This window comes from Hordeum vulgare, chromosome 2H (assembly GCF_904849725.1).
Source record: "Hordeum vulgare subsp. vulgare chromosome 2H, MorexV3_pseudomolecules_assembly, whole genome shotgun sequence".
In the NCBI taxonomy this organism is placed as follows: Eukaryota; Viridiplantae; Streptophyta; class Magnoliopsida; order Poales; family Poaceae; genus Hordeum; species Hordeum vulgare.
This window is the reverse complement of record NC_058519.1, coordinates 652178219-652192276: the sequence shown is the minus strand read 5'-3', so window position 1 is coordinate 652192276 and position 14058 is coordinate 652178219. Positions and strand designations below refer to the sequence as shown.

Here is a 14058-nt window from a genome sequence, read left to right as displayed (position 1 = left end):
TCGTATAATAGAATCGCGATTCTGACAACCTTGTTTAGGAGTTTACCTTTAAGACTTACCACGAGTGATTGGGAGGTGTCTAAGTGACTTCAACTCAAGGAGAATATGGTGAAGACTTAGTGTCTTCTTGTTTTAGTTCCACGCCGCTCCAACCTGACGTACAACTATCACAACAGTTGGAACTGGTAAAAAAAATCATGTGCCTTCATCGAGCAACCAGGTTCTATTTCCTCAATCTTTCATTTCCTCCTTCATATGTTGATGAAACTGCTCCCTATTCTGTGAAGACTTTGACTGAAGACTTTCTCAATTTCCTCAACCTTAATTCTTCAGTCATTGTACTTTCCGCCTGTGTATCATGATTGGTTGCTCCTCATTCCTCGTGTATGCCATGCTTCATCATGATGTCTTTGTAGTTGCCATGTCTTGTATGCACTTGAGTACTTTATCCGCTACGTAGCATTTCGTCTCTCTCTATTTCTTCACTAAGTAAATCCTCAGTGACGAATTTGTTAAAATCGCCCAATCACCCCCCGTCGATATAACACACGTTCAGTTCATCATATACAACGAGGCACGTGAGGCAACTAATCAGAGAGCTAAAAGAAACTTCAAGGGTTTGTATTTCTTGTGTTCTTAATTTCGAGTCTAGGGCTTAAATTTTTAAGGCACATAAGATAGCCAGATATGGAGTTAATATTCTAGTTGGGAGGCACATTTGGTTGGGTGCTCCCTTTTATACGAATGTTATCCCTACGCACATTATCAACAAGCAATAAGGACTATCTATCTATGTTAAAAAAAACAATGGAGTGTGTTTTGGGATTTCAACCCGGGTACTCACCGATGATGAGATCCTCTTACGCAACCTCTAACGTATAACAACGATCTTGCTCCTCCTTGGCGATGAGGGCAGCCTGCAACATCCGCTCTTCCTCCTTGGACGATGGCACCTAGAATGGTCGCAGGGAAACTGGCATAATGAGGGGGGTGAAGCTATGGAGAATGGGGTCACCGGAGACCATGGGCAGCGGTGGCAACAGGTCCGAAGCTCCCCCCTCTTGATCTGGAGTTCGCCCATCACAACCGGTTGATGTAGGGGAGGAAAATTGTGTTGTACGGGTTTGCGGAGGAGCCTGGCTGGCTTAATAAAGCTGGAGTAGGCTCGAACAAGCAACCCATATCGCATTGTTGTTGTATGGTGTGAACAATTCATTTGTACTCTTGGTCGATGTTGGCTCTGATAATTTAATTTCGGCCTCATTTCGAGCCTCCATCTTAAAAGATATGCATGTGGTAACTGGTTAGTATAACAATGCTCTTCCCAGCCAGTGGTAACCAACACTAACAAATATCAAACACATAATAGATCAACAACTACAAACAATTACATCCACTCTTCCTGATCGACATTAAACAACAAATCAGTTCCTTCCATACAACTCTCAAATTCAATTAACCAGTCTAATGTAACACTTGCATTCTTGATAGATAACAATACACTGCCACGAAAAACAAATAATTGGTAGAGAACAATACACCGCCACGAAACTAATGATTGCATGATCAAAACTAGAAGATAGATCACCAAACCGGCCACAAGATCAGGCGTCCCGTATGAACAAACCATTCCAGGGCTGACTTATTGAAAGGTCCTAAGGTAGCAGTTCGACAGCTGAGCGGGGAAGGATACGATGTCTTCGCCGTCAGGGTTGGCCTAGACGACGGTTTCCTGGACGAGAGAAAACAACCTGTAACAGTACATACACGTCAGCCAGGCATCGCACAAGAAGGTGAGATTCAGATATAACTATAATGTTCTGATTTGATATGTGAAAACCACATGTTTAGGTATTTCTCAGGAAAACGCTCTCATCATTTGACAATCTTATTAAATTTTATGATTTACTACAGTGAAAATTAATGGTCGCTGCATTTTGGAGACCTTGCTAGTCGTGTAATTTGTACGATGTCATCTTGTAAAGACGAGAGGGAGCATATGACTTCAATTTGTCTGGAAATTACATAGGTAAATGTATACACAGTGAGCATGCATACACATGTACGTACCTGGTAATCACCAACTGTTCGCGACTTGAAACCAGCTGCAGAGTATATGAGATAGAACTCCCATATACGGATGAACTTCTCATCAAAGCCCAGGGCTAAAACTTGACTGCAAGAAAAAATAAATCAATAAGAAACTAATACTAACTGAGCAACCAAATGTAAGATACGAATATGTGGATATAATCGTTACAACAAATTTACTTGCGCAATGAACATATGGTATATGTGCTAGTCTTGTTTCCACCAAGTTGACACTTACTCTTTGTTGGTCATGAAGTTGTCCCTCCAGTGCATCAGAGTTGTGTAGTAATGTGGCCCAATATTCTCGACATGCTCTATGCTACATTCGGTGCGCAACAAGAACAGGGAGGATTTAATCAGTGGAGATCCATCCATGGCCATTAATTAATCAATCAAGCATCGATTGACTGATGTAAAACGTACCAGAACCTTGATGATGTGGTCATGGCAGACATTACACGACCCAAAGAAGGAAGGCAACCGCCAGGAAATATGTATTCTTTTATGAAGTCTGTCCTCCTTCTGTATTGCTCATAGCGTTCCTCTGGAGCTGAGATGAACTATATAATGCACATACATGCATTAGCAGATAAAATGGTTAGTTCATGATTTTGTAAGCCTAAGGTCTTGCTTGGAGAGGAAGGAGTATGTTTCATTGGGTTTTTCTGCCAATCCAAAAGAATAAGGCCTAATCCTCATTTTTGTGTCCCGCAAAATAATCAGAATAAGGCCTAATCCTCATTTTTGTGTCCCGCAAAATAATCATATACTACTTGTTCGTAGTGATAGTGGAGGCCCGCCGTAAGGCTGTTTGGAAATAAATTTAGTTGTTGAGAATGATATTTGTCATGTACTAACCTGGAGCACCAATATGCCATCTTCAGCCAAGTAAGACTCGCAACAGGCAAAAAATTCGTCCATGTATTCATGGCCAACATGTTCGATCATACCGCTGATTTACAGGAAAGGAATATGTAAGTATAACCACGTGCATACGTAAGTATAACGACATCCATAATATAGTAGTAATACTTACCAGCTTATGATTGCATCATACTTGTAAGGTGGTATTTGACGGTAGTCGCACAACATAAAACTTATGTGGTCCTATATAAAAGTTAACAACAATAGACAGTATAATTGTTAACTAGGAGTTTACTCTCCCAAAGTAAGCTGAGGACGAAACAATACTAATTCATCATGCATGTATGGGTAAAACTGTGTCTATCATAGGCTCATAGCTCACCACAGAACTTATTAAGGCTCGCTAAGCTTTTAATGGATTATATGTTATTATATGAAATAAATATATCTCATATATCAATAATTAGGTATGTTGTTGACCCGTTCACAGCCGAGGGGGCGCTGATACTAGTTGCAAGCAGATGGTGTGGAGAGGTCAAGGAAGGTATGTAGGGGATTTTGGCAAACAAATGGCGTTGTCCTGAAGAGTGTGGTGGTCGTGGCAAGCGTAGAGGACATGATGACCATGCCAATGGCGGGGGATGGGATCGGGGTGGACCGGAAAAGGCCGGAGGCACCCCAAATCTCAAGCAGTTGGCGGTACGCATGGAGGCACAAAGTCAGCGCTGCAAGGGCATTTTTCCTTGACTACGGCCAGCACCAAGCAAGACCGAGCTACTCCTTCCAAGGTAAATGTGTGTGTAGGAATATAACTATGTAAGGTTTGATATAGGACAACATGCTAAACTGTCGCAGGACATGGAGCAGGCATTGACCCTCAGTTTGATCCAAGCGTTTAAAGGAAATCTTACTCCCTCATTGTTGTATTGTGGTTTGTCCCTGCAGTATCAGCTGAATTGGTCATGGAAAGTTGTTTCTAAAGGTGAGTAAGGAATCCTTAGGTAACACATCTTTATATCATCAATTACAAGAAAGGCTACAGGTCTATAGGATAAAAAGGCTAAAATGCTCACACTACACTTTCTCAGCGAAAACATGCATATGGTGGATCGGTAATTAGTAATAAGTTATTAAATGGAGATGTATTGCATAAAGGTGGGGGTAACATAGAACTAACCTCTAAGCCCGCTTCTCTGACTTTTCTCTCTGCGTATTTATGTTGCTCCGCTGACAACGTGACTCCGGTATATTTGCAGCCAGTTTGCTTAACCGCTTGTATTGCTAAACTTCCCCAGCCGCTACCGATATCAAGAACATGATGCCCCCTCTTGACTTTAGCCTTTGGTTGAATGTGTATTTTGCAAGGTTGAAATACCACCAGATCAGTTCACAGGTCACAACATTGTCTAATTGGTAATCAATCTAATGACACAAGTTCTGGAGATATTAAAGTATTACCTTGTCGATTAGAAGGCTGAGCTTACGTTGCTGGGCTACTTCTAAGCTTTCGTTCTCCATCTACCAATTTGATTTTAGTCTGTGAATTGATAAAACTACTCTACAAAATTTACAAGCTACATAACAGAATCACAAGATTTGCAAACCTTGAAAACAGCACAAGAGTAAGTCATCGATTTGTCCAGAAAAAGCGAGAAAAAATCATTACTCTGCACACATATATGAGAACAAAGACAAACTGTTAGTGTTATTTGGTACGTGTAGACGTATTGCAATGAATGATAGTAAATCTTTTTATAAGGTTTGGAAAACAAAAAATCTCAATGTGAGTAGGATCTTCAATAATTCTGCTATTACAAATTGACCTATTCAGCTAGTTATTTTAACCGTGATGGAATGTAATAACAAAAGAAGAGACATGGGTGCTCACAAGATCATAGTGCTGAGAGATGTTTCGACGTGTTTGTGTCACAGTGTTCTTCCTCGAGACTTCGCGCAAAATGTATTTAGCATGTGCCAACCGAGCTATTACATGCAAGGGTGTCCACCGACCCCTGAAACCAAACAATTTATATACATGATTAGTCACAAACACATAGATTCATAGACACTATTTCATTTTTATCAAACAATTCATTGGAATTTAGTGGATAATTGAAGATTTATAACCCTTTTTTGACACTCCTGCAGCTCCTACGCACATCTCTGTTAAGAATGAGTATCTGCACAGAAATAGATTGTGGATTTGATCTGAAATGAAGAAATATCTCTACCAATAAGATCATGAACTATGATATAGTTTTACCAGGAAAAGATTCAGAAGGCCTTCTCTCTTGTCAAGAAAAGAGAAACATCCGTTAATATAGGCTTCTGCCAAGCCAAGGTTTCCTTCTGTTGCAACCTGAAAGCCGTGAGAGAGCCAGGATAAACACATGTTGTTAAATGAGAAGGTTGGATAAAGCAATTACACTGGAGTATACAAGAAATAAAGAATCATGCACGAAGACATCACCAATTAGAAAAAATAACAATTGCATATGTAGGCAGAAAAAGAAAGAGAAGATAACCTTCCAATAGAACAAGGGGTCATGAACTCTGATGACAGATTTTATATGGCATTTGTCGCAAGCTTTACCAAAGCTCAACACACTACCTCCTTCTTCGACCAATCTGCACAACAACTATTCAGGTGAAAAATAATCATAATAAGATGCCATGTACTACATCAACTCATACAAGGACGCACATCAAGGTACCGATGGATACGAATTGGTTGAAAAATCTTGCAACTAGAAGGCGCGTGCTAGCCTCGGTCCATGATGGAATCATCTGCTTTGGGTTCAGCAGAAGCTCACATTTCTTTCCAAGCAAACCATGAGCCGCTGCTTTCCCAGCCTAAATCGATCAATATGTCAAACACAAATAGACCTCTGATATCTATTTCATGGAATAGTCATTCTGAAATTTATGTGATTGAGACTAAAAGCGTATATGCCAGGATGGGTTAAAAAGGAAACAACCCCCATAGATGGACAAAGGAGAAGCTTGGAAATACTTTGGTCCTTAGGCCAACTAGAGGTAAGCATGTCTAGTTATGATTGCAATAGGATTTGTTATGTTTAGAATTGTTAGACCCTTAACAATTTTAGCACGTAACAGAATGTTCCCTATGCTAGGGCTAGGCAGATCCAAAAGGGGAAATTGAGAGGTTGTGCAAGCAAATACCTTCAATCCGTCTTCATGGAAGCCATGACCTGCAGTCCAAGGCAGAAAAGACATTTGAGACCTAATGTTCTTTAGATCATTTCACACCTAACTTTAATGTAATAAAAGTCTATTGTACATCTACATACAGATTATTACAAACAAATATCTACAAACTTAAATTCTTGAGACTGGTTACCTTGATATGCGCCACAGAACCATATTCCTCTCTTTCCCTGGATCTGATCAAGCTGAAGATAAGCCTTCGCCGTAGCCACAGATGGAACAGGAAGGCTTGTAGACCACTTAAGCACTACACGATCCGGAACACAAGGGGGATTGATTGTCACCAGGAAAGGCTTGACAGATTCAATTTTCTGGAAGTGACGAAAATAAGAACAAATAGACCACAATTAGTAATTAGATAATCCATTCATACGGTTGGAGATATTAGGTTGAAGCTTCTGGTTTGCATTTATTCCATGAGCCTGCTTTACAGTGTGCTCTAACATGATGAAAATGTGGCTGCATTGCTACGCAGAAATGACTTTATCCTATGGTTCTCTCATTTTGTTGGAGAGGCATGCCTACCCCTGAGGACATGTAATGCTGATATACAAAATGGTTTCAGCATCATAATAAAGCCAGGGTAGGGCCCTTTCGTTAAGAAATATGTCATCAATAAAATTAATTAATTATACCAAACCCTGTATATGAAACCAAAGAATTTACCTGAATACGGTTTAGCCAGTAAGTAACAGAAAAACCCCTGCTAGTTGTCCCCAGGAAATTCCAGGCGCTCCATGCAGACGAATTTTGGGGCATCAGATTTTGATCGCAGTGGAGGTATATATTTCTGCAACATAAACGTGCCAGACAACCAGTAGATCAGATAAGACTTTATTTATGTGTTCATTCAGCAACAGTAGACAGGCTTTACCTTTGGACATAGTGACAGGCACCTAGAATTCTCAGTTCGTCATGTGTAGCTTCAGCTCCTAATACTTTGATAGCATTGGGTGCATGGACCCCAAGGATGACACTGTCGTATGTTTCCTCTAAACCATCAATCTCCATGACTCTGTAGCCATCTGCTGCGAGTGCCAAGAGAAAAGAATTGTTTCAGTTAGTGAATCAATAACACACACACACACACACACACACACACACACACACACACACACATATCAGCCAATCAACAAACAATAACACATGTATGTACCTCCATCAAGGCTTGAAACAGATTTGACCCGACAGCTGGTTTTAATTCGACAACCCATGCTCTCCAATTCTCCTTTTACCTGTGGTAGTTGCATTGCTCAGTTCCTGCATTAGGCTGCAGCTAAAGTCTAGAGAGTGCAATAAATAGAGGTTATGTGCGAGCTTGGTGTCGCCTATATGGGTTGCAATACTTACCTTGTCTACAAAGGACTGCGAACGAGCCTTGACAGTGGGCAACTGGGGGTAACAAAAGAGCTGAGAATGCAACAACTTAATCAGCTTTCAAACAATATGGACGAATTAAGAATGCAAATGAAATAGGAATGTAATATGTATACAAAGTAGCTAGGCACCTGAGTAAGGTCATTGTTACGGAAAAATGATAGCACGAAGAATGCGGACAAGCTAAAAACACCTTGTGATGAAGATGGCCACATGCCTGCACAGACCGGAACCTGCACCAAATATATATTTCCGTGTCACCAACTCAAAACTGCATAATAACCAGCCTTAATTACCGACTCCTCCACTGAACCGAATTTGCTGGGAGATTTAATGTACTAGCCGTTAAGGAGTCGGAACAGGTTTTAGTTAGAATTTGAATATTTAATCTAAATTTTCCTTATTTAGTTGAAAATTTTAGTTTCTCTGCACAGTTTTACACGACTCTTGAAAAAATGAAAATCAAGAACTGTAAACAGATTCCTGATGTGAGATTTTGCCAAAATGAAGGATTGCCGGATACACTAAAAAAGGGCATAAGCAAACGACTAGAATTGAAGTAGTACAAGATAAGCCTCTTGGAAAAATAGGGAATATTCATGTGACTGAATGAACTGCCCCAATGTCTCATTACACTCCAGATCAGGGTTACGTTCATGGTTCTCCAGGTACCTTCAATCCAAAAGATTAAACCAGCGAGTAAATCGTCATCATATATATAAACACAAGACATATAATATATATATCAAGCTACGAATGGAAGTATCATGATGCACATGAGAACTAATAAGGGGCTGGACGGCTTACGCCAGAGCATCGTTCTTGAACTTGAATATCTCACGGAGCATGCGCCAAAAGCTTGTTTTTAATATGTTGGCTTTTTGCGCCAAGAGGCTTGAGATACCATTGCCATTGCCCCACACACATCCTCCGCTGCCGCCGTCCAGTTGTGTACTCACTGAGAAAGACATGTCCGATCTCTCCAACTCCACCTCGAGGCCTTCTAACCATTCCACCATGTGGGGATACGTTACCTACATTGATGCATATGGCAAAAAAATATTAGTGAGGAACAAAACATAATATCTTCTTATATAGGCCTGTGAAGATCTTTGATGTTCAGTCTAGGGTTAGGCAGCCCTATATTAATCAGAATAAAATAAAAATATACAGCTACAACTGCATTTCCAACCACAAACATTATAGTAATATATCAAAAACATAACAATACGCGTCTTAGGCAGTCAATGCAGGTCCTTTCCAAGGATGATAATGCCTAAGCTAGTGTTGTATCGATTTTTGACATTTTGCTACGAACCCTGCCAAAGAAAATCAACCACCTCAAAACAGAAACAGCTCGCTGAGCCTACAACAAGCAACAATTCTCGATATTTTCTAATGACTTGATACCTAGATCCGGCACAGTACGTTGCTGGCATGATGCAAAATCAATCAGACACCAAACAATGCTGGTAGTAATCCAAAGGTTGGGCGTGAAAACGCGATAGTATTTGTACTAGGGCGAGCTTTGTGCTCAGGGGCACTCCACCGAGCACCTTCAGTGCGACAGGCAGGCGGGCACGAACAGTGCTGGGAAACATAGCGCGGGGGAGATATGTTGCCGATCAAGACTGTATGTTGAAAAATATAGCAATGGAGGAATCAGAGGGTGTAGGGGCAGGGGGCACCTCGCCGGAGCGGCCTTCGCGATGGCGCCGGCTGAGTGTAGGCGAAGACACAGAGCAGCGGTGGGAAGGGACCGGAGGTGGCGCCTGCGTCGGAGGAAGCCGAAGGCTTCATGAGCCTCCTTTCGGGGTTGTTAAAATGGTTCTTCTCTGGAGGCGCTAGCGGAGTCGAAGAATATTTTTTTTTATCGGGCATGGCGGAGTGAGTCAGTGGAAAGGTGGGAGACAAAAACGCATTTCCTTTTTCGAAATGCTCTTCTGAGCACAAGTGCACATGAACAAAGGTGAAAGGCAAAAACGCCATAAAATAAATGATTTAACTTTATATTAATTTCGTACTATAATTAATGTAAAGTTAAGTCATTCATTTTGAAATGGAAAAATATTGAAAAAATAAAAATAAACATCTGAATCTTCTTGGCAACAAATACTGATGTGCATTTTATGCACGTTCAACTTTTTGCGATGGAATGACATTTTTGGAGGTCTAGGACAAAAATCGATACTCTAAAATGCTTTTCAAACAGTTTTTTTTATCATTGAAGGACCTTCACAAATGTCATTTCATCCAGAAATTTGCACGCATCTGGAACACACGTCAATTTCTGTTTGAATTTTTAAAATTTTATTTCTATTTTTTGGATTTTGGTGTAGGAAAGGGTGCACGTGAGCTCGTGCTCACAAACTCCATGTTCTTTTTGCCGAGCTCACAAACTCCATGTCCCGCCAGGGTATTTCAATGTTTCCACGCGAAATCTCTAGCATTTTACAAAAAAAATTCCATACCCATACTGTTTAAAAGGGGGTTGTTGTCCGGTAACCATAGATAGACGAGCCTGGACTCATGTACACGAATTTTGAAAAAAATAAAATAACTTTTTTGCATGAAAGAAGCTCGAGTGTGCTAAGTGCGTGCTTGTGGTGAAATGACACTAGGGAAGTTCTAGACAAGAAAAAGATCAAGTCAACAAAACGTCTTTTTGAAGATTACTTTGTGAGCCAAAAACAACTTCCTGCCTAGAGCTCCTTGAATGTCATTTGCCCATTAAATTTTGCACGCTTCTAGCACACAGAAGCTTCATAAGTTCCAATAAGTGGATTTGTGCACCACCCCCTACCCCCTTGAATTTTATGCCTTCTGGAGTAGTGAAGGATAAAGTAGCTTAGAAGCCAAACAATTTGGGAACCGGTTTATAGAAGAAGCTAAGGAGGAGATGACACGCGCGTGACACGAGAGCCATCACCAAAAAACTCTAGATCGTCGCCAGCCGCATCCTTCTCCTCTCGCTGCCGCTTGATTGTGCCATGGAGCAAAGCACAAGTGGTGTCATCGTCGGTTGGGTAGTCCTACTTGTGGACGGTGCATTGGTGAATCATTTTGGCAGGGAGTCTATGTGTCTTGGTTGAGGTGGCGAGACAGTGGTGTTGCCCTAGTTTAAGAACAATGTCCTTCCCGTCATATCCTCATCCCATCTATGCGCTTAGCGCCCGCGTAGGACATGTAGAGGTGTGTCTCTGACGAAATTCATTTGGTTTTAGTCCTTTTTCTGTATTTTATCAGCGTTCATGCTATTTGGATTATCTACAAGTTCCTTTTGATGTCTTGTTCTCGAGGATGACAATTTGCCACGTAGATCACGACCACCGACGTTTTCTGGTCTATATTGGCGACTTCTCGAACGTTGCTTGTACAAGCTCCTGAGTTTAAACAAGGTTGATCTCGGAGGTGGAGGCCCATGAACAACATCGAACTGTGTTCACGATGCGCCACCGGTGTACGGAAGAGGATTAAGATTCCGGCTCCTAGAAACTTGAAGTAATTTTTGTATAAAGATGTGTTTGTAAATCTTGTTTTTTAGAGGTGTTTGTAAACCTTGTGTTTGTCCAAGTTTTAAAAGGAAAAACCAAAATGTACAATGCATATGAAAAACGAAGACAATGCATATGAAAATTGTCTCATGCATGTCTGATGTCCAAGCAAACTTTGACACATCAGCCTGTGAAACAAACTCCCTAAAAACTAGCCGTAGACGTAGCACTGCTCCTCATCCAGGTACAAAACCAAGGGACGAATAGAATGGGAAATTGTGCAGCAGGATGAATGAGTCAGCATAACTACTGATGCACCACCGACCTGGTTGAAGCTCATGAAGCCGAGGTCGAGGTTGACGCGCCCGCCGGCGCCGTCGTCGACGGCCACCGTCCTGGCACGCCCTCCGAGGCTCTCCTCCTGCTCGTACAGGGTCACGCGCACGTCGCCTCCGCCGCTCGCGGCGAGCAGCTCGTGCGCCGCCGCCAGCCCACTCACCCCGCCGCCCACCACCGCCACCTTCATTCTGCTCTGCGCTCAGTGCTCTGTGCTCTGTGCTCTGCTGTAGCTCTCGATCGATCTTCCTCCTCGATTTAAGCTGGGAGTGGCTGGTCCAGCGTGCGCCACAACTTTTACTCCGACATAATACCGCCGCAGTACGTACGTCTCAGCAGAACAAATGACTCGATAATTTCCATTAACATCCGGTATCATGCAGCGCCATCTTATACTCTCTCTATATATACACGTACGAGGTACGACGGCGCGTCCATTACCACCGATCGACCCACGTCCCACGAGCACGTACGGGTCAGTATTTTCCTCACCACGTTAATTACGAATTTACGATCGAGCATCAGGACCCATGATTACAGCAGAAGGGATATTCAGTCTGCAGTGGACGGACCTGGGTATGGAAATTTTTTCCTGTATTAAAAGAGAGGCGAAAAATTTGGCTCGACCACTAATGAAAAAAAAATGATAGGTTAATTAATGAAAAACTGGACGAAAATCATCACAAAACGCTGAACAGCACATACACATATCCCACACACACATTTACAAAGAACGCCTCGTCGAGCTACCACACAGGTGTAATTGTCATCACTTCTCCCCCCCAAACAGACGTCACGCCATACCTAATGCCCGAGCAAGCGACTCCGACTTCACTATAAACGATCGTCGACCCAGTCCCACCACAGAAGCTGTGTAGAAACGCAGGATGGTCCATGCTAGAACTAAGCCACCCGCATTGTGAGCAGCAGAGCTCTGACTCTATAGGAAAGATCCAAAGGAGAACCATGTAAAGACTGGCAACGTGGAAGACCATCAAACGTACCACCTGCTGCATATCATAGTTGTCGCAGGGGTCCGCCACCGCAACTCTCACTTCACCACAACAAACAAACCGACATAATCCCATGAGTATGTCGGAAAAAAGTCGACTACCATTGCAATGCCTCCGACTTCACTTGCTCCATCATCGTTGTCATAGAAGCCTTGACACCACACCAACACTTTCCACCACCCAACCTCACCAATTGGTCTCTTTAACCGGATTAAACTCCAAAATTGATGTCATCGAGAGGAAAACGAAGCCAACGTGCCGCCAAAGACCAACCATCCTTGTGTGATGTTTCCCCTGATGATGTCCGTCGTGGAGGAAGAGAGAGCATCCCGTCCACGCTTCTCGAATGTGACCTCTTAGAGGATTGGCGATCCCTTCCCATGTTGCGCCAGTATTGTGCATTGGCTGCAAACATTGGGCCATGTACACGCTGCTCTTCGTAGGACCATGAGAAAGGTGAGCACTTGGAGCAAGCAAACACTTGGAAATATCACTACTCAGCTTGAAGAGCTCATGTCTATGAATGTTGGCCGCCAAAAAATCTACAAAGTGACCGATAAAATGAATGAGCTGTTACACAAGGAGGAATTCATGTGGATGTAGCGGTCGCGTATTTCTTCCCTACACGATGCGAACTGCAACACTTTTTTTTCCACTCCAAGGCTGCAAGAAAAAAGAAGAAAATCGAGGATGTTGCAATATATTCACTGATAGGAAGGAAATGGAGAACGCTGCGACAAATTATTTTTATGAACATCTTTTAGGCTGATGTGGAACTTGGTGCTTCTCCTATTGTTGACCTTATTATAAACCCCCTGGTGGGTTGTGCAGATATTTCAGAAAAGAAAATTGTTGATGCCCTCTTCCACATAGGAACGTTAAAGGCACTAGGACCGATTATTTCCCTTCTCATCTTTTGCAGCGTAAATGGAGCATGGTAAACAGGTAAAGGATGGAATTATTGCAGCAGTAAAGGAATTCTTTAGGACTGGTCTTATGCCCCCAGAGGTAAATGATACAATCATTGTGACGATCCCAAAGAATTCTAATCTAGTTCAAATTAAATATTTTAAACCTATCTCCCTCTGCACTGTTATTTACAAGGATGTGGCTAAGTGTCTAGTCAATGGACTTAGAGCTCTGCTTAATGACATTATTTCTCCCACTCGAAGTGTGTTCATCCCGGGATGCATGATTAACGAGAATGCTTTGGTTGCTTTTGAGTGTACTCATTTCTTTAAGCAAGGGGGAGACCAAACTCTAAGAGTTTTTGTGCATATAAACTTGACCTGTCAAAGGCCTATGATCAGGTGGATTGGAATTTCCTTAAGGCAAATGATGCTAAATCTTGGCTTTGCTCATCGTTGGGTTGATGGGAAGATGTCCTGTGTGACCATTGGGTTGATCGAGTATCATGCCTCAAGCATGTATAGAGGCAGTCTCTTTCATGAGAGCTAATCTCCTACTTTCCCGCATCTCTCTCTCTCTCTCTTTCACATAGGCAAAAGTGCCATGTCAGCGAGGTATAAGCTCGATATTGTACTTGCTCATAGTAGTAGATAGTATCATGATGGTTGTCGATCTTATCATGCGTGTGACACTCTTCAATACCCTCGAAGCATCAACGGTTAGACAAGATAGTGTGCATCATAACT

At 42.1% G+C, this 14058-nt stretch overlaps 1 protein-coding gene across 1 annotated transcript; it reads right to left on the bottom strand.

The window, feature by feature from the left end:
- Positions 1-1374: 1374 nt before the first annotated feature.
- Positions 1375-8590, bottom strand: LOC123431236. The gene is made up of 23 exons (XM_045115061.1): positions 8368-8590; positions 8127-8232; positions 7692-7793; positions 7534-7593; positions 7340-7418; positions 7058-7211; positions 6850-6973; positions 6317-6494; positions 6139-6167; positions 5660-5808; positions 5481-5583; positions 5219-5314; positions 5083-5135; positions 4844-4967; positions 4560-4622; positions 4414-4473; positions 4133-4294; positions 3128-3198; positions 2950-3043; positions 2515-2651; positions 2330-2410; positions 2071-2176; positions 1375-1751 (listed from the first exon to the last, which is right to left on the bottom strand). Exons 1-23 carry the CDS (start codon positions 8577-8579, stop codon positions 1707-1709), a joined length of 2388 nt encoding a protein of 795 aa, XP_044970996.1. The 5' UTR covers positions 8580-8590; the 3' UTR covers positions 1375-1706.
- Positions 8591-14058: the final 5468 nt, after the last annotated feature.

Bases quoted from the DNA above. Each gene is read 5' to 3' on its own strand.
- LOC123431236 (XM_045115061.1), bottom strand. From the start codon at position 8,579: ATGGTGGAATGGTTAGAAGGCCTCGAGGTGGAGTTGGAGAGATCGGAC. The intron at 6,974-7,057 runs GTAAAGCCTGTC...TTTATGTTGCAG, and splicing joins GCCTGTCACTATGTCCAAAG to AAATATATACCTCCACTGCG. The intron at 4,474-4,559 runs GTTTGCAAATCT...TCAAATTGGTAG, and splicing joins ACTCTTGTGCTGTTTTCAAG to ATGGAGAACGAAAGCTTAGA.